Source organism: Grammomys surdaster, unplaced genomic scaffold (assembly GCF_004785775.1).
Source record: "Grammomys surdaster isolate TR1022 unplaced genomic scaffold, NIH_TR_1.0 128, whole genome shotgun sequence".
Lineage (NCBI taxonomy): Eukaryota > Metazoa > Chordata > Mammalia > Rodentia > Muridae > Grammomys > Grammomys surdaster.
The window spans coordinates 1,575,471-1,601,144 of record NW_021604586.1 but is presented as its reverse complement, the minus strand read 5'-3'; the positions used below and the strand labels follow the sequence as shown (position 1 = coordinate 1,601,144).

The window sequence follows — 25,674 nt, the reverse complement described above, 5'->3', positions numbered from 1 at the left end:
TCCTGAGTTGGGCGGCAGAGAAGTGCATAGAAACACTCAATAGTGCAAGTGTGAAATCCAATGAGAAGCAGCAGCTTCATAATGGCTGCTCTAACGGTATAAAAGTGTATTGATATAGAGAAACTTCAGAGGTCTGTTTCAGCGTGTAATGTTTATTTGAATCTTTACAGTAAGGTTTATTTTTTAAAAAAATACAAAGCACAGATCCAATGCACAGTCCCTCAGAGCTTACATACAACCTTCCATCTGAGCCATCCCTTCTAATGGCCTCTTTGTCCCGAGAGCTTTTCATTTACATGGTATCTGCTGAGCCTCCAGAATAAGCGATGCCCAGAATAGACTTGTCCCCACTTCTTTACACTGTCCTCCATCCGTGTGTTGGCTCGTTCTCTTAGGGAATACCTACACTATCTATTATCCTATTACCTTTATAAATTTGTGTGTCCGTGTGCAGAGGTGAGGACAGTGTGCGGGAGCAAATTCTCTCCTTCTACCATGTGAGCACTGAACCAGGTTGTTGGACTTGGCAACCAGCCCCAGCTTCTCATCTTTAAGCAATACCTACTGACTCTCTATGCTGCTGCTGCTGCTTAGGATAAGGAAAAGGACATAGCCACCCAACCCTTATCCTGCCTACATTTTTCCTCCCTATTTTGGATATTTTTAAAGGTGTTATTGTTTCTGTACCAATGTATAGAACATGTACATCCTGTTGACTTCTTTTAAAGCAGGCAAGAAAAGTTTTTTTGAGTGATAAAGTAACAACCCCCTATGGTGGGGCATCTTGGAAACAAGTTGCCCTGTGCCCCGTTTTATAGCCATTATTACAGCCATTATCCTCCCACAAAGAAAGGCTTGGGTATATTTTTCATTGTTGATTTGTTTTTTGTTGTTGTTGTATCAAGACAGGATTTCTCTGTGTATCAACCCTGGCTGTCCTAGAACTCACTATGTAGACTAAGCTGGCCTCAAACTCAGTTTCCCAAGTGCTAGGATTAAAGGCATGCACCACCACTGCCCAGCTCAAACATATTGTTCACTTACTCAATTCCCTCTGTCTTTTTTTACTTAACTTCCTTGTGAATGTCTTAGTTACCTGGCTTTGTTCTCTTGTGCTCATGTGACACAGAATCCCTAATTGTGCATTTTAAATGGATCTGTCCTTTGAATTTATAGATGTGTGATAGTTGGGATAGGTATAAAACTCGCAGGCCACATCCCCACCCCCACCCCACCCCAATAGCATTTGGGGGACATTCTGAGTTCATTAAATACTGCTGTACTGAAATTGTTTGACCTATTCCCAGCTGATGGATGATGAGATTTTAGATGGTGCTTGGTTTGTTGGCTGCTCTACCTTCTGTCTGGGTTGATAATCACAGACTGTCTGGAGATACCAGCACAATGCTGGTCCAGCTTAATGTAGTTTGTGACTCCCATTAAGATGGCAAGTGCATATTCTGTAGCTCTAACCCCTTGTGAATCTGTTCAGACACAGATTCTGTGAATCTTATGGGCTGACCTGAGGACAGTTTAGTGTTAAAGGACTGGGAGAATAAACCAGACCTCGGAGTATTCAGGGGTGGCCCAGGACACTGCCAGGTAGCTGTGGACTCCAACTATAGGACAGGACTGACTGACAGTGTGTCCCTCTTGAGCTAGGAAGAATGGGCTCAGCCCATGGTCCCTCACATCTCCTCTTACTGCCCAGCTCTGGGAAGCCACTTGTGGACTAGAGCCAGGCTATTTCTCAGTTTCACCAACCATGAAAAGTGTATTATTTTTAGTTTTGTTTATTTCACGTGGAGAAGGGAAGTGAAGGAAGGTCTGCACCGGGGGCTTTAAGTGTCCACTTGAAATAAGAGGCCCCTCAAGGACAGTCTACAGAGAAGGTAAAACAAAGGGGCAAGTGCCAGCCTGTGACCTTGAACGAGTGATTTCACATCTCCAGGGCCCAATGTGCTCAGATTTTAAAAGTAAAAGTTATTGAGAGAGAGAGAGAGAGAGAGAGAAAGAAAGAAAGAGAGAGCAAGAGAGAGAGAGGTCACAGGATTACTGTAAGGATTAAAGAAAAGGAAATTAAGGTAGCTGAGTGCAGTAAGTTCGTCTCCCTCCTGAGCCCGGCCCAGCTGGTTTGAAAGCTTAAATGCAGCTATCCTAACAATGAGCAAAGTTTATTTTCAAGTTTAGACGGCCCAGGAAGCCATCCTTACAAAAGGACTGTTCATATTCTTTCCTGTCTCTCATGAATATAGATATGCCAGGAGCCAGCAAGGAGCGAGAGAGACGGCCATGCTGTGATTATCTCCTGGTTAGACCAGGGCGGAAGCTCCCATTGTTAATCCACCTCCATGTTTCCTTGTTGGGTTTTTCTTTTCAATCTCCAAGCTAATTCATCTTAGGAGAATTGTTTCCCTACCAGTAAGGAAAGTCAGGCTGCCGCCAGCTCTGACTGCATCCCAAGGGTCACCTCCCCCATCTCCCAAAGAATGATAGGGTCAGGGGAGGAGCAAGACGGTCCAGGAATGAGCTGACCCTGGTTCCTTAATGCCGTGAGGTCAGTAAGACAAGAACTACAAAGACTCACTTTTCTTGATGGGAGGAGGCAGCAGCATTTCCGAACCCTGATTGCTGGGCTCGTCTGAAAAAGCACATAGCAAATCAGCGTCCAGCAGCTCGGGTGCTGACTTTAAGGTCACCTGTCATACATGTTAACCATCCAGGAGTGCTTGTTATTGTTAGCGTGTGACATACTCAAATGCAAATTCTAAATTGCTAAATAGACATTGGAGGCTTTAAACATTTCCCCAGATTCTTACTCTGGTGTTCGGCCCCTCAGCAGTAAGACTGGCAGCTGGGGACCAGCTTCCTTTGCTCAGCTCTTCCTAGGTCCTCCCAGGGAGCTGGCCACGATACAGGCTGAAACCAGAGTGCTACCCTGGGCTGAATCAGAGCATCCCATGGTGGATCCAGAAATCAGCATTTTGAAACAGGAGCCCCTAAGGTATCTGCCGGTTGGAAACTCATCTATCAGGGAGTGGGAGAAAAAGGCTACAGAAGCTGAGAGACTTCATGAAAGAAGGGGTGGCGTGGTCCAAGTTTTCAAAAGACCCAGTTCAGCGCTGAACAGAGCCCAGGCTTCCAAACATCAAAAGACAGTAATTTGATCTAAATGACAAAAAATGATAGTAATTTCTTTTCTCTTGAAAAATGACTGCTCTGGGAAACAAGGGAACAGTGACCTCCTGGAGAATCCAGTAGGATCTATGGTGTCTGCCTCATGAATCGCCAATGCCATGGATAAGGAAGGAAGAAGTCCACCACACGGCTGTTCTTCATGTTAGGTTATGTGTGAAATCCAGGGAGGAAGGAAGGTCCTGAGAGAAACCATCCTACATAAGGATGGCCACTGTGATGGTTTGTATATGCTTGGCCCAGGGAATGGCACTATTAGAAGGTATGGCCTTGTTGGAGTGGGTGTGTCACTGTGGGTGTGGGCTTTGAGACCCTCATCCTAGCTGCCTGGAGGCCAGTATTCTGCTAGCAGCCCTCAGATGAAGATGTAGAACTCTCAGCTCCTCCTGCACCATGCCTGCCTGGATGCTGCCATGCTCCCACCTTGATGATAATGGACTGAACCTCTGAACCTGTAAGCCAGCCCCAATTAAATGTCCTTATAAGAGTTGCCTTGGTCATAGTGTCTTTTGACAGCAGTAAAACCCTAACTAAGACAGCCACCTTCAGAGAACCCCAGATCTCACAAGACACTGTCTTAGCTACTCTGGAAAAATTCAATAGAGTGGGTTTTGTTGTTTCATGTTTTTTATTGACTGAGAATTTCATATCTGTATATAGTGTGCTCTGGTCAAATCTATCCCCTAGCTCCTCACCACCACTTTCCCCTCCCAATATCATGTGTTCTTTTTTTAAAACCCACAGAGTATACTTAATGTGTAAGTGTGGGGCCATTTCCTGGAGCTGGGTAGCTTCTCAGGGGCTGAATCTCTGAAGAAGATGAGGCTCTCCCACTCCCAGGAACCACTGGTTGCTATGAGCCCTCCCCCCATCCGGAACCGTGATTCAGGACTGGCTTGTTCTTGTACTGGTCTTGTATGCTGTGTGTACCTCTGTAGCTCTGGTGACCTTTCTGTTCCCTCTTCCTAAATGTTCCCTGAGCTTTTGGGGATGGAAGTGATATAATGTCCTATCTCTACAGTTTCCTTCTCTCTGTATTTATGTATTTATTACAGTCTCCTGTGAAGAGAAGCTTCTGTGATGGGGGTAGGGGGAGCTGAGAGATGCCCAAATTTACGGGTTCATACGTGACCTGCTTTGGCTTAATGACAAGCAAACACACACAGGCCTTGTCTACAACAGGAGGGGTTGTATTGTGTTCAGCATAAAGAGAAATCTTACAAGCAAGTCAGCCTCCAAATCTAATATGAGACGTTAAGTTTGGAACACTTGGGAGACTTGGACCCTGTAGATGCTCAGGGCCTGACCCTTATGACGCAGGCCAAGGACATGCTTGGCTTGTATTAGAACACATTTCTCCATCTTCTAATGAAGACAAAACGCCTGAAGCATCTCAAAAATGAAAGCAAACGGCACCAGGCTGAGGGTAGTCTAACACAGATGGTTTCCTCAGAGATGCTGAAGTTGAAAGGACTCAGCCTTTCTCCACTTTTGTCCCACCCCTGTGCTTAATGCCCGTCTGAGTGGCTTTGTAGTAACTTAACCTAAACTAGGAAAGAGGTTGGTGTGTTCCTTTTGCAGCCCGCAGCACAGACCAAAGAACTTGGCTCCCCCAAACTGAACATCCTTGCCAACGCTCCTTACCTGATTTGATGCCTTTGATGGGGTACGTGGCATGAGCCAGGAAGTTGGGGTCACTGAACATGTCTTCTTCGTAGACCACAAAGCGTAGGAACGCGAGGTTTGGATCATAAATTTCAAACGTCACCTTCTCCTGAGTTGGAGCCCACACAGGGCTGAGGCCATTGTCGTCTAGAAAGAGACCAAAGCTTGTTACTGATGCTCGTGCCCCGCCCCCACAGGTAAGCCAGTCTCTGCAGCCTCAACTTGGAACCAATCCCTCCACAAACTTGCAAGTGAATTTGCATCTATGCCCAAGTCTAAGAATCCCAGAAGGGTTAACTTTTGTTATTTCATTCGCAGCAAGCAATCCTGCTGTAGGCCAGCCTTCCATGACCAGAGCAACATGAGACCTCACCAGTCTCACTTCCTGGAATAGGAGAAGGGAAGCAGGGAATGGTAGAGTGGTACTCAGGGGAGAGGATCAAAAAAAAAAAAAAAGAGGTGAACAGAACACATGTAAGCTGCTGGACCCCTTGGCCTGAGGAGGAGAGTGAGCTGGGAGTCTCTGAAGCCTGTTGGGAGTTCTCTTGGAGGACCAGCCTTGTAAGGCAAGACACACAGCAAACCTGCCACGCTATAAAAAAAAAGGCCAGCTGAATTGGTCTGCACCTGAGTTGTTCCCTGGGCAAGTGACTCAGTTTCCCCAACTACAGACTGAAGCTCAGAAAGGAAGACGCACAACAGCAAAAATATATTCTAAAAATCACCAAAGAGGGCTAGAGAGATGGCTCAGTGGTTAAGAGCACTGACTGTTCTTCCAGAGGTCCTGAGTTCAAGTCCCAGCAACCACATGGTGGCTCACAACCATCTGTAATGGGATCTGATGCCCTCTTCTGGTGTGTCTGAAGACAGCTACAGTGTACTTATATACATAAAATAATTTTTTTAAAAAAAATTCACCAAAGAGCCATAACCCACGTAGCAGTCTGCTCCCTTAAAACTTAGCAAAACTGGAAAGACGCTTGCATCCAATGCTAGCTTTTATAAACAGGACAACCTGAGCGTAGACCCCAGCCTCCATGTAAAGCCAAGCAGGTATGTCTGTAAGGCAGCGGGAGACACTGGCAGATCACTGCAGCCCACTGGCCAGCCAGAGTACCTGAACTAAGGAGCTCCAGGTTCAGAGAGAAGACGCTAGTCTCAAAACCTAAAATGGGAAATGACTGAGGAAGACAACTCTGGCCCCAGCACTGCCTGGCCACACCCACACAAACTACTTACTCACAACTGTTGTCTTGAATTTGTTGCTGTCATACTCAGCCCCGCAGATTTCCACCTCCACAAAGGGACAGGCGATACTCCGCCCTAGTTTCGGGAGGTGCCGTGCACCGAGAACCTGGGACAAGAAAGCAAGGATTGGAATTCTCCCGGCTCTGCCCCAGGAGGGTTGAATTTGAACCACACAGTAGTGCTTCATGGATTTTTCCGGGACTTGAGAGTCAGACCAGACAGATTCAAAGCTACCCTTATTCAGTGGAGAAGTCACCACCACTCTCAGAGGCGTGGATGCTGACCCGGCCCACCATCACTGTTTGATGATAAAAAGTGGTAGTGGGTTCCCCAGGCCATGTGATTCACCAGGAGAGTCTCACCTGAGCACAGGTGCATGGGATCCTTGGGACTGGGTTTCCCAGACAGAAGACAGTGGGGTGGTCTGTTTATAACTGACCCTTATTTACTAAGGACCTTACAAGTACTTCATTTTACTTTCTAAAATGAGGTCTCATTTATCCTAAGCTGGCTTCAAACTTGCTATGTAGACCTCACCGGCCTCACCCTCATGACAATCCTCTTGCCTCTGTCTCCCAGGTGTTCCTGGGGCTTCATGCACTCTGGACAAGCACTTCATGCGTTCTGGACAAGCACATCCCAGCCGTCTCATCTCAACTCCCCGCACCTCACCTCTCCTCTCCTCTCCTCTCCTCTCTCATATCTTCTTAAAATGTCAAGGACTGGATGAATTTAAGAAAGCTCATGCTGGGCTGTAGTGACACATGTCTTTAATCCCAGTACTCAAGAGGCAGCCTAGTCTATATAGCAAGTTCCATAATGGCCAGGGCTATACAGAGAAACCCTGTCTCAAAAAACCAGAAAGAAAAAAAGAAGGTAGGAAGGGAAAGAAAGAGAGAGAGAGAGAGGGAGAGACAGAGAGAGGGAAATAGCAAGCTCTGATCTCTAAGGCAAAGGGGAGATGAACTCTCAGCTAGAGGTTGACCTCACATGAACCCCAAGTGCACACGTCACACCCAGACTAGGACAAGTGACAGGAAGGGTTTCAACCCAGGATGATCTCAGGGTGAACTATATGAGCCTGCAATGCCGTGGAGATGGTGGTGGATTAACAGAGAGGCAAGAGTTCCCCCATCGCCCAGGGAGCCCCGCCCACCTGTCCCCTCTACCTTGACGGTGAGTGTCATCAGGATCTTCCTCTGGGACTCCGGGGGCATCGGGTCATACTTCTCAGAGCGCATGCTCTCAGGTTGCAGGACGTAGCCCGTCCGCCCATTGAGCGAGAACAGCGCATGGTTCATCTGCATGTACTTGTCTGAAAAGAAAGCAGAGGGGTGCTACGGGGCAGCCAGGGAACACCAGCTCCAGGTGCTCATGGGCACAAGCTATGTGACCTTCCTGCAATGACTGGGGGCAGCTGGTCAAAAAAGACGTCTGACTCCAAGGAAACAAGGAGAGCATTAGAAAAGAATCCCACACCAGGAAACAATCCTGCATGGTGTCTGGAAGGATGTAAACCTTAAGGAATTAGTATCTACAAACACTGGGTGTAGACCAGGGGTAGAACGTTGGCTTGGCACATGCAGGCCCAGTGTTCCATCCCCAGCATTCGGAAAATACAGAGTCAATCATAGTTCAAGGGACAGGTGGTTCAGCAAGTAGATAAAGGCACTGACCTGAGTGTAGTGTCCAGAATCACATAAAGATGGAAGGAAAGACTACCGGTCGTCCTCAGACCTCCACACGTGTGCATGAGATACATACCCTGTCACCTGACCTCCACACGTGTGCCATGACATACACACCTTGTCCTCTAACCTTCAAATGTGGGCCATGGCAAACACACCCTGTCCTCTGACCTCCACACATGTGCCATGGCATAAGTACCCTGTTCTTCCAACCTTCACACATGTGTGCATGGCATACATACCCTGTCCTCTGACCTTCAAATGTGGGCCATGGCCAACACACCCACACATACACACAATAATAATAAATTTGTTTTAAAATTAATCTCAGTTCAGGGCTGGAGAGATGGCTCTGAGGTTAAGAAACACTGACTGCTCTTCCAGAGTTCCTGAGTTCAATTCCCAGCAACTACATGGTGGCTCACAACTGCCTGTAATGGGATCCAATGCCCTCTCCTGGCATGTCTGGAGACAGCGACAGTGGACTCACATACATAAAATAAATAAATATTTTTATAAAATTTCATCTCGGTTCAAGTAACAGGCAGGTATTTAGAGTTATAAATAAAAAGCCGTCTTGGTGGGATACAAAGAGAACCTACTGACTTGGCAGGAAAACTAATGCAAATAACCCTTGAGTTGGTGAGGGGAAAGAGTTAATGTTACTCAAAGAACAGAGCCTTGACCAGAAACTATAACTATGCTTGAACGTCAGTTTTCTCACCTGATGAGTAAAGGACAAATGAGCTACATGAAACTACAGTAGTGACCTATGCCATAAGAGTGTGCCCATCCTCACCAGGCTAGAGTTGGAACGGAGGCAAGTGCCACAGGATACAGGTGCTCAGTGGTCTGGGGATTTGGGGTATATTCCCCAGAAGTAAAAAATGTCTGCTCCTGGCTGGAGAGACGGCTCGGAGGTTAAGAGCACTGACTGCTCTTCCAGAGGTCCTGAGTCCAATTCCTAGCAACCACATGGTGGCTCACAACCATCTCTAATGGGATCTGATACCCTCTTCTGGCGGGTCTGAAGACAGCTACAGTGTACTCATATACATAAAATAAACAAATCTTTAAGAAAAAGTCTTCCCTACAGCTATGCACCTATACCTGGGAACAAGTGTCATGGGAGGGCCCAGGAGGCAGTGGCATCTGTGGTAGACAGGGATGGGACCCGACCTACAGATTCCTAAAGTTGGGTTGGGTGCAGTTGTTAAATAAGAAAAACAAACAAACAAATGCACAGGATGTAAAATGTCTAAAGTTTGCGTGCGTAGGTTTTCCCAACAATGTAAGTTTCTAAAGAGTAACCATGAAGTCCTTGGAGAGAAAGCACATGAAGAGGAAGGGGTAAGGCAGCCACCGAAAGCCTGGATCCAGACACGCCTGGAGCTGCAAGCCCCTCCGAGACTTTCCTGTTGCAGGATATTTGATCACACTCTGAACCCTGGGATTGTGAACTGGAAAAACCTTTTCTTGTTGTGATACAGCTCAGCCCTAGCGCACGCCTTTAACCCAAGAGCTTTCTGCTTACTGTAAACAGACTGTTGTGGTACGGCTCAGCCCTAGTGCACACCTTTAACCCAAGAGCCTTGTGTGAAGAGGATTAAATAAAGTCAACCATAGACCAAGAGGAGGAGCAAGCAACCAGTTGACAGGGAGTGAACATAAGAGAAGCCAGGAGAGGGAAAGGAGGGTCTGTGAGTTGAAGGGTGGACAGTGTGGAGAAGGAGCCTTTTCCTTCTGGGACGTCAGTGGAGTGGGAAGGTAAGCTGGGTGCTTTCTCTCCCTCTGTGAGCTAGAAGGCTTTCACCACAGCATCTTGCTCCTGAGTCTTCATTTGGTAAATCAGATGTTTGGGATTTTGTTTTAAAAACAACACTTACTAGTTAAATAAGTTACTATGTTCCCTTCCTAAACCGGAATGGTAATACCTCTGTCACTCATGATCACCGAGCCTGCTTCAGACATTCAAGTTCAGCTTTGATGGGCCAGCCCAGTCACTTGTTCAGAAACAACCACATCCCAGTAGCCGCCCAGGTGACGTTGCTGGCCGTGACAGGGCCACTGCCTGGCCTGGACAGGCTGGTTACCTTCATCCTTTACCTGGAGTCTGGAAATTGAGCGCCACCATCTGGGAGCCACACAGCCACAGACGGAAGGGGTCATAGTTCGAAGAGTCAACTCTCTGTCCCTTGGGGTAGACGCGGGTCAGGCCCTTCTGGTTGTACCGCAGTAGGTCCACAGGCTTTTGCCTGACAATGCTGTCTGCCTTTGTCTCCACAAAAGAGCGAATTTCTCGGAAGTCAGGATTTTCTGCAGAGAGGACGTGATCCTTTGAATAAGAACAGCCCCCATAGGCTCATAGATTTAAATGCCTAGCCTCCACAGAGTGGCAGTATTCAGAGATGTGGCCTTATTGGAGTAGGTGTGGCCTTGTTGAAGCAAGTGTGTCACTGGGGGGTGGACTTTGAGGTTTCAAGGGCCCAAGCCTGGCCCAGTAGCTTTCTCTGTCTTCCTCCTACCTGACCTGTAGAACTCTTAGCTCCTTCTCCAGCACCATGTCTGCCTGCATGCCGCCATGCTTCCCGCCCTGATGACAATGGACTGACTAAACCTCTGAACCTGTAAGCAAGTCTCCAGTTCTCTGCTTTCCTCTGTACGAGTTGCCATGGCTATGTCTCTTCACAGCCAAAGAACAATGATCGATACAGAGGAGACAGTCACCCTTGCTTCTGGGTGTGATGGCAGAAGGCCCAGGTGACAAAAAGAAACAAGAACTCTCTTGAAAAGACACTGAAGGGATAGGGTGGTAGCCAGCTCTGTAAAGTGCCAACTATGTAAGCTGGAGGTCCTGAGTTCAAGTCCATGAGTTTTTTTTTTTTTTTAAAGTGTGGTATTGTATACTTGTAATCCCAGTAAGCAGGCATGCAGAGCTCTCTGGTCAGGCAGCCTAGCCTGCTGGCTGAGTCTAAGCCCAGTGACAGAGCCTATCTCAAATAAACACAATGGACAGTTGAACAACCCCAGCCAAGATGGGCCTCTGACCTCCACACACACAACTACACCTGCCATACACCAACACCCACCATGATGGCTAATTCTAATTGTCAACTCAGCACAACCTAGCATCACATAGGCAGAGAGTCTCAGTGAGGAACTGTCTGGATCAGGTTGGCCTGTCGGCATGACCGTGGAGGAAATAACCAACACACAAAGACAAAGATACCTACGGCGCATGACAGTCACACCTCAGTTGGTACCTCTTGCCCTTGGCAGTATCCAGCACTACAAAGAGGGTCTTGTGAAGTCCAGAGGTATCCGGTTCTCCCCACAGCTTTTCCTGCTAGGCGTATTACAATTTTACCTTTTCTTTAGAACCATTGACATCTTAGCTATGGGGATACCGAAAGGGTTTCTGCCTGGATCCGCTAGGAAGCAAAATGCATGCTCTGTGTACTGTCCAGACAGCACCCAACTCACAGCAAACATCAGAGCTCGCTGGGAAGGGTCTTACCCAGGAGACTTACCCAAATGGTCCTTGGTTTTGCTAGTTGGCTTGCAGTACACAACCAAGTCGGAGAGCTCGATGGCGATGGACTGGTTCCTCTCCCAGTACTTCATGTTGTTCTCCTGTGGAGATGAACACGATACAGCACTGAGCCAGCATCTGCACCATGTCACACTCTGGCTCCCCTGAACAGCTCTCCCCACCATGCCCAAGCATCCAGGGTTGGGTGTTTTCTTGTCCTGAAGACAATCCCCCTCTTCTCTATCCTCTGAAGATTCTCCATCATGCTGTTCCCACCCAGGGCTTGGAGTCCAGGACGTCTCTAAAGTCACACAGGTGTGAGCTGGAGAGACAGCCTAGTGGTTAGTGGTTGACAAAACTCACTCTGCAACCATGACAACCTGAGTTCAGCTCCCAGGACCCACATGATTAGCCAGGTGCAGTCTTTCACACCTGCAACTCCAACATGCTGGTGGGGAAGAGGCAGGGGGATTGCTGAGGCGTTCTGTTACCAGCCTGAACCCACAAACTAAGTTCGAGGCTGAGGGAGACACCCTGCCTCAAAAGAATAAAGGAAGGAGTAATAAGATATGGTATCTAACACCTCCTCTGGCCTCCATGCACGCACACAATCGGTTACACCTGCATGCATGCACGCGTGCACCCACACACACACAGATAATAAATGGTAAATGGGGGTCCACAAGCAGAGGAACCCCGGCACTTGGCTGGCCAAGGCAGGAGAATCTGGAAGTTCAAGGTCAATCTGAAGTAGGTAGAGACCCCATAGCAGAAGAGGGAACTTCTGTCATCCCAGTATGCCCCTGCCTCCTGTCTAATCCCCTCCCCTAAAGCCACATTTTGGTGGTCCAAACTCTAAACCCCTGTGAACCCCACAGGGTAGCACCTGTTTTTGCTATACCTTTAAAACATATGCAGCCTCCCCCTTACCTCCTGCTCACCCAGCACAGCCCGATGTAGACAGCTGTCTCCTCAGGGCCTAAGCCACACACGTGGACCGGGGCGGGAGGACTCCGATCCACACACACACACTGTACAGTGCTATCGGATAAGGATTAACTTCTCATTTTCTCGCACAGAGCTACCCTCTCATACTGCCCCAGACTCAGCAGCCTTTCGTTGGCCAGGGCAGTGGCTGACAGAATGTTTTTACAAGAGCTTCAGGATCTAGGAGGTCACTGGCTTCCAGCATCCTAAACTGAGTGTTTCAGGGATACTGTCTAGGTTGGTCCATACATCCCAAGAGACAGAATTGCCTCCAGCTCTGAGCTACACGGCCAGGGTCAAGACCAGATTGCTGCTGGCATGACCTGAAGTCCCCGCTTTTACCCTGTCTGCCCCACGTTAGAACTCTGTCATCACTGGCCACCAGATTACAGCTGATGCCACTAAATTACCCCCTGTATCCAGCCCCAGAGTTTAAAATGCAGACTCCCTTTGAAGCACAGCAATGGCCTCTGAACCAGTGCCTGGCCTCACCAGGGCATTGTAGGATGGGATGGAGGTGCTTAGACCCACCTTGGTGTCCATCTTCCAAGTGATCTCTCGTATGCTCTGAAACCACTCAAATAGTTCCTCCACACGGTCGGTCGCAAACTCCACGGGAGGATCCCCCTGTTTCTTAGGCTCCAGGATAAAGACGAAGGCTTTCTGGTTTTTCCCATGGGGGGCCTTCACTGTAGACGGAGGGTATGGAAAGTCTCGATGGGCCCAGGAGGTGACCACCGAGACCGTGCCTGGAACTAGTGCCCCCACCTAAACTACCACGGCTACAGTCACATACTGATGGGGACGCCTGCCTTCTTGAAGGCAGTGTCTGAACCTTTTGTCAAGGTACTGGTAAAGGTGTGTACTGGGCTGAGTATTATCCTCCAAAAAGATATATCAAGCTCCTGTCCCTGCGAATGTAACGTGATTTAGAAATGGAATTTTTGTAAATGTACCCACTCAAGATGTACCAGACCTAAGATAAACCTTAAATCCAAGGAACAACATCCCTAGAAGAGAAAGACGATGAGGTGTGGAAACCCAGACCCAGGAAGCAACCCTGTGGGGATGGAGGACGGCTAGGAACACTGTGGCACACCAAGGCTGACTGGCAGATGGCAAAGAAAGACAGTAATTATAGAGAGGAACATGAAGGTTACCCTGATCTGCCCGGTACTGGTGACTGCACTTTCTGAGCTCTGAGGTGACATCCCCAGCAGATGACTACATGTATAGTTTTTTAAGCTTTGAGCAAACCTCATGGGGACACTGTGACATTCCTACAGGAGACAAGACCAAGGCTCAAGGTGACAGCAATATTTGGAAAGTCACAGTGGCAGAGCTGAAGGGCAGCTCCACCCTGATGACAAGTCCCTACTGCCGAGTGACATCCCTATGTCCTCTTACAGGACAATACAGGGAGGGGACAACCCAGGGTATCAGCTATGAAGGTGAGAATTGAGTCTGCCAGCCCCAGCATATCGGGAGGATTGCCAGGGACTTAACCTGTTTTCTCTTCTGGAACAAAAACTGTCTACCTTCCCTACCAGAGTCACGGGAAGGGAAAAGGAAGAAGGAAATAAGGACAGAAAGAAAATACTAGCTGTTCAGGGGTGAGGGGAGGTGAGCATCCTGGGATCGTTGTCATGGGACTCCAAGGGGACCATGCTCAGACCTCCCCGGAAAAGACAAGATTCATCTCAAGAATCAGTTGGCCACTGTGGTGACCTTGGGCTTAGACCTGCAGCTGCAAATCAGAAGCTACAGCCCTGGAAGCTGCCATGTACCCACTTCCATGTGGGCAGGCCCTGAACACAGGGAGCTTCGTGAAAATCATGGCTTATCTCTACACAGAACGCTCTGTCACATCCCTGGTGCCACACACGCTGACCAGGGCAGGACAGGTTTCTTGTAGGAACTAAGATCTAGTGAGAAGAAAACAGGCACGAGGCCTCAGGAACTTAGCGGCTGAGGCCCCCAACACAATGCTTCACCACAGCCTGACCAATCAACAGCTCGGCCCTCTGAGAAGCAGACACAGGCAGATGTTGACACCATGACAACAGCTAAGTCACCGGTACTTCTGAGAGGGCAGCCCTGTGTTAGCAGATGGTGGCAGCAGACCTCACCATCGGAGACCTACCAGTCCCCATGCATCCGGCCTCAGCCCCACCTCATCTAAGTCTGGAAGGCACAGGACTCCCGCCAGCCGCCTCCCTGCTAAGGCTAGTCCTAAAGCCAGGCTTGGGGGAGGGGGAGGGGCAGTCGAGGTGGATCCAGACTGGAATCAAGCTAAGAAAACACGTGCACATACCAACATTATAGGTATTAAGATCCAATATGCCTCTGCAGAGAGACCCGAGGGGATTGTCTTCAATAATCTGTGAAGAAATAAGACCCAATTCTCAGCAGTCGTAAGCAAAATAATCAGGCGACAACCAGTTTCTAGACACGCCGTTTAGCGCCACCACTACCTGTGGCGTTGCTTAAAATGCGTTTTCATTACAGCGTCCACGGGGAAGGCGCTTCAACCAAAGCACGGAGATGATGGGGGCCCAGCAGTGCGCGGGCACCCACAGTCTCTGCGACGCATTTTCCAGTCCACAGAGACACACCTTGTGAGCCCTAAAACCAATTTCAAACCCTGTTACAGAGACCTCATCTGGTGTGCACATGAAACAAGGCCGCTTGGCCTGCGACTCCTGCAGCTCGAGAGCCTTCTGTGGCTCCCCACGTCCCAGCAAAAGCTACAGTTGGGGTCTGCCATCTGGTTTCTGAGGCTTTCCAAGCCCCGGCCAACCTCGTCAGCCTTTATTCCCTGCTGCACACTTGAACCGTCCTGGGGTCCAGCTGAGATGGGAAAGCTGCTGTTATCGATGTCCCATCTCAGCCTTCTCTACCAGGCTTCTGGTGACACACAGATGCAGTGAAGAGTCCTGTCCCTGTCCCAGCTTCCTAGGGACAACTTCCAATCAGCACACCCTGGCTTGGGCTGTGCCTCCCTGTGCCTATCACTGGGTAATAAACCCCGGCTTCACTTTTAAGACTCAAACACTACTTCCTCCAGGAAGTCCTCCCCGATTGCCTTGTCGCCCTTAGAGATTAAACGTTACAGGTTCTAAGGGAATCTATGCCCACATTACAGATTCTTCTTTGGGGGCAAGCTGATGACCCCAAGTGGCCAGCCACTTCCTCCCACCAAGAGCACTCTAATACAAGGTGGCTAGGTACCAAAGCCTGGCTCGGAAAGTCACCAGAAGTCCCTGCCTCACCTTCCAGCAAGGCGCTGTTCCTTCCTCATGCTAAGCACGTTCTGTGTGTCTGCCTCTCTAAACTGAATGTGTTTCATTTGCACATTGCTTTGAGCAGAGGACAAATTCCCTGTCTGGCCACTTTCACTCCAGTGGGAATTCTGTGCTTTCAAAGCCTCAGCCCAGTGCCGCCTGACTAAAACAAAACCGGCTCATCACAAAGACTTTTACCCACGGCAACTCAGGCCGGTCCCAATTTCTGCAACACCCTGCCTGCTCCACTGCCAAGCTCTGCAGAGACCCCAACAAGTACATGTCAAAAGTTGTCCCCTTGCCCACCACCCTGCACCCCAAGATAGCTCAGGGGACACTTCCCAAGTCTGTGCCACAGAAGATGGAGACTCACCTGCTTTTCCATCTCCTCAGCATCGCCCGCCGAGATATCCTCAACGTAGTTGGACGGGAAGTACTGCTGGATTCGAGTCCCATAGTCCCCTTTCCACCTGGGAAGAGCCACGGACATCGAGGGCTTAGCTGGCTCAAGTGACCTGAGGGGGCTGTCATAATCTGTGACAACAGTATTTCAAAGGGAACATAGCCTTTTAAAAAACACTTATGGTCAGATGACTGAGAACTTGTTCCTCATGACTGGACTCTGGTGTTGACAACACTATGGAAAGTCAAAGCTTTCAGGGCTCTAAGGGGGAGCGAGGGCCTCTTGGAGGACACCCACCCCATTTGTGGGAAGACTGTGAATCCAGACGCAAGAGTGTGTGGAGGAAGTTCTGGAGCCAAACGGCCTGCAGTGAAATCTTAGCTCCTTTCGGATGGAGAGACAGTTTGGCATACATACCAAGTATCTCTAACTCCAGCTCCAGGGGATCTTCTGCCCTTTTCTGGCCTCTCTGGGCACTACACCCTAAGGCACACACCCACATACAGGCCTGTGCTTTCTCAGAATTTAAAAGTAATAAAATCAAATACTTTTAAAAAAGAAATTCCAGCTCCTTCAGTGACTACACTGGTGTTCTGTACCGCAGGCTCCCCATCTGTAAAATGGGGTAATAATGCTGTAGCTGCCTCGGGTTTCTCCTCATCCACCTGTAAAATGGACTCGGATTTTATTAGGGCTTTCTAGGTCACTGTATGCCAAGTGGTTCGAACAGCATCCAGCATCCAGCTGGGTTATGACAGTGTCCATCCTTGGCTCAGCACACAGCTCAATGGTACATATTTGCCTAGAATCTGCCAGTGAGAGGCTGGGGGTGGGGGGGTGCTGAGCCATACTGGCTCTGGTTTCCACGCCCAACACCACAAGATAGTGTTCTTGTTAAAAACGGCACGTCCACCCAGTCATTACAGCGACAGCGACATGTGACATAATCCATTGTGGATGTGCTGTGACCACACTGGACATTTCTACACTTCCTCAACTCCATTCCTGGTCACAGGGTCTCACGCTTCCAAGGTCACTCACTGGGGCACTTGCTGCAGCCAGGAGGCTCATTTCAAAAGAACCTCCAGCCATACCACATAGCAGCTTTCCAGACCCCACAAGATGCAGCCTCAGGAGCCTGGCATCCTAGCTGGGTCTCAGCCCAGGGATGCTCCATGACCCACAGCTGCCCCTGCTGCACTGCCTAGCTGCCAGGCCTGACAAACAGGCTACTAACCTACTAACCAAGCCTACTACCTACCTAGGACTTGACTTCATACCTTCTCCTCCAGGGAGCCTTGGCAGGTGCTCCTCTGTGCCTCTCTGGCACCTGTGCCCACCACTGCCTAAGCAGACACACCTTACCCCTAACTTAGAACCACATGCCTGCCTTCCACACTGCCTGAGATCTTTTTCATTGTAACCAGATCTCTACAAGAAGCACCTAATTTGCTTCTTTGGCCTGAACAAGCAGAATAAAACGATATGTGAATATGTGATACCTTTCACATAGTAGCTGCCAAGTGCCAGCCCTTTCTGTATCCTCCTCACCACCTTCCTTTCTATGGATCATCGTAGGCTCAGGTGCCCGCCTGGATTTCAGGACCAAGAACTTAATAACTGTTACTGACACGTAATTACTAATGTCCACCTTGCTTTCACTCTCAAAAATGTTTCTACCAGGACGAAAAATGATTGGTTGCCCCTTATTAGTTTGGGAGGAGGGTCTGATACAAGCAATCAACTAGGTGACCGGCTTGCCATCAGAGAGAAAGATGAGTGGCAGCTGTCATTCACCCACAGCCCCTTGCCAGATGGCTTTACCCTGTCTCTCAGTTCATCTCAAAACAAGAGTTAGAATTTTAGGAAAAGGTCACATTAGAGCCATGGAGAGACGTGAACCATGAGAGACTCTTCCCCAGGCTAAAAAACAAAACAATGTGACTTGGAGGTTCTCACCGGGTTTATGTCCCCTGGGCACTGACTGTACCTGGGAATTCCCTAGATCATGGGACAAAAATAACAGTGAGGGAGCACCTGGAGCTGAGAGACCCCAAGGGGAGGGCCCTTGGTAATGCTACTACCCAGAATCAGTCTTCTGAGACCAGGTACATGAAAAACCCTCTGTGGCTCTGTGTCCTGGGAAACATCATTTGGGAAAACCCATGTCTTTCCCTAGAACAGAATTTTGGGTTCCTTTGTCTCCTTATCCCTTCCCTTAAGGGGATCTGGGGATCCACTGGAACTCTGGCTAGACCCAGCTCCCCCTGGGAGAGGAGGTCAGAGGGCAGCACTGTGGGCAAGCCAGCACTCCGGGGTCAGAGGCAGCAGAAAGATTGAGGGAGGCCGTGCCTCACCTGCTGTTGTATGGCTTTGATGCTGGGGAGCTAGGTGAAACCAGTTTGGAATTAAGAGGGTCTCCTGATTTTTAAGATGAATTTGAAAAGCTGGAGAGATGGCTCAGTGGTTAAAAGCACTCGGTACTACTGCAGAGGACCCAGGTCCAGTCCCCAGCACCCACACAGTGGCTCACAACCATCTGTAGCTCCATTCCCAGGGTTTTAATGCCCTCGTGAGGACTCTTTGGGTGCCTGCACACATGTGTACATTATATAGACAAGTAAGCACATATATATACAAATAATTTTTTTAGTTTTTTTTTTTTTAAATCACAAGTAGGCTGCAGCCTGCATAGTAACTATGCAACCTTGGGATGTATCCATGGCGAATCAGCACCCATCCAGTCTGGAATGTGAAACGAGTGCTCAGAGCTCCACCCAGCCCCTTAGAGTCACCACAAGAGGAGACCAGTCAAGTTCACCTCCAAGGAGCCCATCCCCAGTCAGCCTTACCATCCCCCGGGCTCCTTGGAGACATTGTGGATGAGGGCACCGCGGCAGAAGGTCAACTCATCGCTGCGCTTGGCTTTGTAGTCATAGAGCGCTTTCACAGTCCTCTGAGGCTTTGGGGAAAACAGGAAGAAAAAGGGCAGATGGATGACAGAGGGAGCCGAGGGAAACAGGATCGGTACAGTTAGCTTCTCTTTAAGAAGCCAGAGACCGCAGAGGCTGGGGATGCTACGCCGTCTGCTGGTGAGAGTTGGTATTGCAAGGAACCAAACGCACAAAGTTCAGACACTACTTCCTACTCATGCTGGGGACCTGGACATAGTGGTGCCTACCCATAACTCCAGAGCTTGGGATGCTGAGGCAGGAGGAGCACAAGTTCAAAGCCTGCCTGAACTACACAGTGAGACTCTGTCTCAATGTCTCCCACCCCTCCCCAAATCAAACAACAACAACGAAAGCTGGGCTCTGTATGAGCAGCAGCAAGAAAGATAGAATTTATGAAGGTGAATGAATTTTCTTGAAGCCTGACACTCGATAATAGTAAACACATGAAGAAGAAAAAAAAAAACACCCACACAGCAAAGAAATACTAATGGAGAAACTTCTAAAATGATCTTCCCTGACAAAGGAGACAGGACTTGGGAAAAATCACTCCTAGGAAACTAGATACCGAATCAGCCACGGAAGTTGTAACCCTGGCTCTGCCCATTCCTAGCTGTGTAAGCTGCAACCCACTAAGCCTCCATTTCCCCAACTGAAATGGTAATTAAAGTTTTATATATCTCATAGGGTTCCTGAGAAAATTCAGTGAAATAATTCACGTGACAGTAAAAATGCCTGTGGCCTGCATGACTTAGGTGTCTGTCAACACAGAGAGCTGTTCTGAACACCTTTTAACCTACAGTGGCTCCCTTAACCGTCATAAGCACCCTAATGGGGAGCTAGTGCTATCATACCCATTTTACAGATGAGAAAGCTGAGCACAGAGACATGAAGAACTTGACCCAGAGCCAACCATATGGAAAGTTGATGAGCCCAGAACTGGGTCAATGACTACGAGGTAGTACCATCCTCCACCAGAATCTATAAGAAGTAATGCAGCTCCTAGAAGCTTCTGCCATGGAGAACTCCAACCAGAGACTGGCAGGATTACTCCTGGGCATTCTGGATGTGAGAGGGAGACACAGTCACGGCACAGAGAGGTGCTACTGAATGGCATTAGAGAGAAGCTGCTTTTCTGGGACAGCAAGAAAGGCCCTGAGAAATGAGCCAGTCACTGTGTGGCCTTGTAGGAACTGGGTGTATCCACGTGGCCAAAAGGACAGGCTTCTAATCCAGCTGCCTGGAGTCACCTGAATAACCTCAATTTCCTCTCCTGTAAAATGGGTACCACAATGGTACCTGCTTTGTGGAGCTGGCTTGAGGCTAGCGCTTAGAATATACTGGACTCTTGTCTTTAACACACCTTACATGTGATTACATGTTATCTCAAATGTTATCCTTCCAGTCCTGTGAACTTCCCTAGGTCACCCTGGACAACTAATCTAGACCCCTTCTCCAAAGAAAAAAAGTCAAGATGGGGGTAAGGAGGAAGTGCCACTGAAAATGCACCTCAGCCATCCATCACCTGCCTGGCATATGGGAGGTCCTGGGTTCCATCCCCAGTACTGGGAGGTGGGCTGGTGACATCACCCTTACACCTCCACTCTCCCTTGTCATCTGCCTGATGTTCTTCTGAGGCAGAAGACCCAACTCATGGAATTGTACTTAAAAGGAAAAGAGACCCAGATCCTTCAGAGCAAACTGAGTTCATAACCCTCTGAGGAAGATGGAAGCCAGTTCAGCATTCTTCCAGGGGTCAGGGTGGGACACTGGAGAAATGTTCCAAACCTACACGTCTGGGCGGGGCCCCAGCACAGCCTTCCCTCTGAAAAGCTGGTCCATACTGGTTAGCCACTCTGTTCCTCACCTCTGAAGCCTTCATGTCCTGCTCTGAATCTGCATCCACCAAGGATTAAGGAATTGAGTCTCAGCAGAGCCCACCAGCGAGAGCTGCGCCCTAGTCATGTACCAGACAGAAAGTTTGCTATAGTTCTTTCCTCACTAAGTTTGAGAGGGAACCAAAGCAAGAGGAGCTGGAGGCAAAAAAGCAAAATCCATCTTTACCTACGTGAGGCAGAGGCAGGGTGGGAATCTGAGATAGCACTGGCCTCGCAAGGAGGTCAGCGAACCAGACATAATTCATAAACGCCTCAGGCTCCGTCGGCAAGCAGGAAAGGAATTTTGGAAGATTTTTTTAATTAGAAGCTGTTTGGCCCAAAGGTGGTTCACCGAAACTCAGGGCTCTAGCGAGACTCGGTTCCATCTGGATGGAATTCTATTAACCTCTGTGAAACCACATGGTATCCTGCCTATCACCATGTCTCGAAAGAAATGTTAGTTATGGTCAGATGTTCCAGAATACTCCCCGCTATAAGTGCCATGGAGACTAGCGGTGGGGCGGGGTCTCCCTCTCACTCTACTGGGTAGGGCTGATGCTGTACCATGGAAGGGTTGATCTCACTGGGGTCCACATACATCCTGCTGACGTCATAGAGAGAGTTGATGTCTCTTTCCTGAAAGAAAGAAAAAAAAACAGAGGAAGGACAAAGAAAAGTAAATGTGGCTCAGTGGAAGAAGTGCTTGCCTGCCATGTACAAGGCCCTGGGTTCAATTCCCAGCACCAAACAAACAGGAAATATGGCACCTCCACCCTCTGAGAATGGCCTGTGCCTGCAGCCAGGCTGCAGGCTTTCTTGAGGGTATCTCGTTCTTTGGAAAGAAGAGAGAGAACCTCATGGGATTCTTCTGTGGCTCAGATGTAGAGGTAAGCAAGAAGATTCAAAAAGGTTCCTCCAAATTTGGAAGCAACCTGGAAATCGTAGACACCCTACCCTGACCCAGAGGATACCAGGATCCCCTGTTCAAGTATAGAACATCAGCAGCTCAAAAGATTCACACCAGGGGAACTAGCAGACATACTGATGAAGCTTTTCCTGGACAGATATGCAAATGTTTGCCAGCAGCAACTGCCAAGGCCCCTGGCCTGGCCCGGCCCCTTCCTGAGCCTTCCTGTCCCTTTACCCAAAGTCCCTGCTGTCAGACTTCCTTCATCTCCTCAGAAATCGTTTGTTCACTCCTGTCTCCTGGGTTTTGGCTTACACTTTTGTCCTTAAAGTGCCTCTCCTGACCACTCCCCTGCCCACTGTAGTGTCTTCTCCTCTTGCTATGAAGGCCTGTGTGCTCCAAAGGAGCCCATGCTGACCAAGACACCTCACTCTGGCACACTGCGCTTTCTCCTCTAGGGCCCAAATTTTCTCAAGGAAGAATTTGGACTCACTCCCTGGCACATGGTTGGGACATGGGTCCTAGGTCCTAGTCTCATTTCTGAGGCTGTGATAAAAATATCCTGAACAGAGACAACTTAGAGAAGAAAGGACAATAGCCCCGTCATCATGAAGTCAAGGCAGGGACAGTCAAGAGCACAGAGAAAATAAACACCTATATCCTCACTGACTTGATCTCAGTCAGCTTTCTCCTTTCTTATACTGTTCTGGACTCACCGCTTAGGGAATGGAGCTGCCCACGGTGGGCTGGGCCTTCCTACATCAATGAACAATAAGATAGTCCCCCCCCCCATCATAGACATGCCCATGGGCCAACCTGAGCTAGGAAGTTTCTCGCTAAGACTTCTTGCTGATTCTAGGCTGTGTCAAGTTGACAGGTAACACTAACCGGCCCTCAGAGCCAATCTCTCCCCTTAAGAAATCAAGGATCCTTCTGACATGAAATGAGATATCTTAACCATATCCAGTCTCCCTGCATCCAGAATCCTGCAATGTACAAGTTAAGAGCCAGTGCCTTGCCATGGCCCACCAGAGCCTACATGAACCTTCCTCTCGGCCCCATCCTCGTTAGCATCTCTCTGGCTGAGCTCACTTCATGACTGTATACCACCCCAAGGCTTTGCTTCTGCCGTCCTTTCTCCTCCAGATATCTGCATGACTCACTCCTCAGTAAGATCTTTCCAGAACCTTTGAAAATGGCAAACCATTGCCCCATCCCTTCATACACTCCTATGCTGTCCCAGCTCGTTGTCTTTAGCATCTGACACTGCCTGTGTTTATTTTCTAATGCATTGCCTGCCCCTCCCAACTTCCCCTATGGGTAGCATGGGGACAGAGGTTTTGTGGGCTGTGGCCAAGTCTGCATCCTCAGGACCTCTTATCCCAGACATACAGTATGTATGTAAATGTATGCACACTGTATATCTAAAATATAGACTGTGACGTGACTAACAAGCCCAAGGGAATCAGCCTACCATATTATACCGCTCCAGGAGTTCCGGGGTCACGGGATAGCGAAGCCTCATCTTGCGATAGAGTGCATGTTTTTCATAGTAGCTGACAAGTTCCACCAGGCTCTCAAAGTAGGCAGACGTCCCCAGCACAAAGTGACGTCCGTCTCGGTTGATACGACAGTGTTTCACCTTGCCCCTGGCCCTTAACGGGGAGGACCACAGAGGATTAACAACCAAGGATGCTAGCAGCTACACCAATCAGCCACAATCTTGTTATCCATCCTTAGGGGACTGGAATGAACAGAATTCAGTCCTCCTATGGAGCGCGAGACACAAGACTTTTTTCAGTTCAGATCTGAAAGAAGTCATATATGATGCTCAACACCCAGCTCTTTCTTCAACCTGATTGAGGTACCAGTCTATGACCCACAAGCTAAACCTCCGCCCCAGAATTCAAAAATTTAAATAAAGTTTTATTGAGACATGTTCACTGTTCATTTGTGTCTATGTTGTGGTCATTTTCTCTTACAGATGGCGGGGTTACATAGCTGCAACAGGGTCTGTTCAACCTGTGAAACCTAAAGTGTTTGCTCCATGGGACCTTCCACAAAGTGCTTCCCGGTCCTTGCTCTAAAACTCCAATCAGTCGTCCGGTCATTGAATCTTGCCTCCAGTCGCCCAGAGTTACAATGACTGATGTTTTGTTTTATTTCAAAAAGGACAAGTTTTTTTTTTCATCTGTTTGAAACAAGGGGCAGAAAAGATTCCAAGCAGGACAGACAATCAGCCTTCCTGATGTAGAAGAGCAAGAAAAATCAAGTCTGATCCGAACTTTAAAGTCAAGACTGTCTGGGCTGGGGAGGTGGCTCTGTTGCTAAGAACACTTTCTGCTCTTGCAGAGGACCTTGGTTCAATCCCCAGCACCTACATGGCAGCTCACAACTGTCTGTTAATACCAGTTCCAGGGGATCTGACTCCCTCTTCTGGCCTCTACAGGCACCAGGCGCTCATGTGATAGACAGACATACATGCAAGCAATATACACTAATTAATCAATTAATTAATTCATTAACTAACTAAGAAAGCAAGTGCCTTCCCTGTGTACTCACCAGAAAGAAATGACAGAAGTCTGTGGCAATAGGTTCACAAACTGGGAAGGAGCCACTACCCATGCATACATGAGCCAAAACCCCACACTACAAATTTGGACAAGTATCACATGTTGATTGGTTTTATTTCTGTGGCATTAGCCCTGAACAGCCAAAGCAACTTTAAGCAAAAAAAAAAAAAAAAAAAAAAAAAGGCAAAGTCAAACACTTGGCACTCCTCAACTTGGAATTATGGTGCAATAGCTGAGTTTGGGGGTACACGCCTTTAAAGCCAGCCAAAGATCCCTGTGAGTTCAAAAGCAAACACAGACAAGTATGATTACATCAAACCAAAGAGCTTCTGTATAGCCAATGACATCAAGGGCTTTGAGAAGAGAACAGAACTGGAGAGAACGTTTGCAAACGGATCATCTGATCGCAATCTGTTCAGGTTCAAAGATTTAGAGAATGCAAGTGACGGCATAGCAATAGCAATGACAAAAATCTGATGGAAAACGGGCAATGTCTCTAAATAGACATCAATCAATCAAAAGACGTGTAAATGGCCAACCAGGAGTGGAAACCGATAAACCTCACTAAAAATGAAAACCAAAGCCACCTCGAGCCAGCCCTCTCATAGGTCAGGATAGCTGGTATCAAAAAGGTGTGGTGGTGCACGCCTTTGATCCCCACATCCAGAGGAAGACAGAGCAGGAAGGATCTCTGTGAGTTCCAGGCCAGCCAGGGCTACATAGGGAGAGAGTGTCTCAAAAAATAATAGAGGGATGGAGGAATGGATGGATGGACGGATAAATAGATGATAGGCAAATACATGATAGATAGATAGATAGATAGATAGATAGATAGATAGATAGATAGATAGAAGAGGCTTGGCCCTCTGGAAGGGAGAGACTAACATTCCTGGTCAGCTCAAGAACTTTGGAAAGGTCATGGGACACTTGGCTCTCTGGAAGGGACAAGCTGATTAACATTCCTCAGACCACAGTGGGCGGGAACCGACCTGTGAGTCGGGACACATTCCACAGGATGGACCATTGGCCACCCATAGACAAGGGAAGTCCTTGCCTAAAGACCATTCCCTAAAGACCAATCGGTTTAAAAGGCACAGTTCTGGCAGTCATATTGTACCTAGTTCCTGTTTCTCTATTCTACCCTGAAAACGGTATAAAAACTGACCAAACAGGCTGCCCAGGGTCACCACCTCTCCTTCGAGTGCAGGATGACCCTGAGGTGTTGAAACAAATTCCTCTTGCTTTTTGCATCAATTCCCAGCTCCGCGTGGTTCACTCAGGGGGTCCCCAGTAAGCTAAGGCTCAACAGTGTCTTATGATAGATAGATAGATAGATAGATAGATAGATAGATAGATAGATAGAT

The 25,674-nt window shown here is 48.5% G+C and overlaps 1 protein-coding gene across 1 annotated transcript in view; it reads right to left on the bottom strand.

Moving 5' to 3' along the window:
• Positions 1-25,674, bottom strand: part of Plcg2 (phospholipase C gamma 2) — a 133,193-nt gene that overhangs the window by 15,150 nt on the left and 92,369 nt on the right. Inside the window, exons 20-30 of the mRNA XM_028752518.1 lie at positions 23,212-23,392; positions 21,395-21,466; positions 18,855-18,964; positions 15,973-16,069; positions 14,630-14,696; positions 12,847-13,004; positions 11,327-11,429; positions 9,903-10,112; positions 7,278-7,423; positions 6,100-6,214; positions 4,840-5,007 (exon numbers count right to left, since the gene is read on the bottom strand). Of these exons, the coding sequence (XP_028608351.1) occupies positions 4,840-5,007; positions 6,100-6,214; positions 7,278-7,423; positions 9,903-10,112; positions 11,327-11,429; positions 12,847-13,004; positions 14,630-14,696; positions 15,973-16,069; positions 18,855-18,964; positions 21,395-21,466; positions 23,212-23,392 (1,427 nt within the window). The remainder of the gene's footprint in view (positions 1-4,839; positions 5,008-6,099; positions 6,215-7,277; positions 7,424-9,902; positions 10,113-11,326; positions 11,430-12,846; positions 13,005-14,629; positions 14,697-15,972; positions 16,070-18,854; positions 18,965-21,394; positions 21,467-23,211; positions 23,393-25,674) is intronic.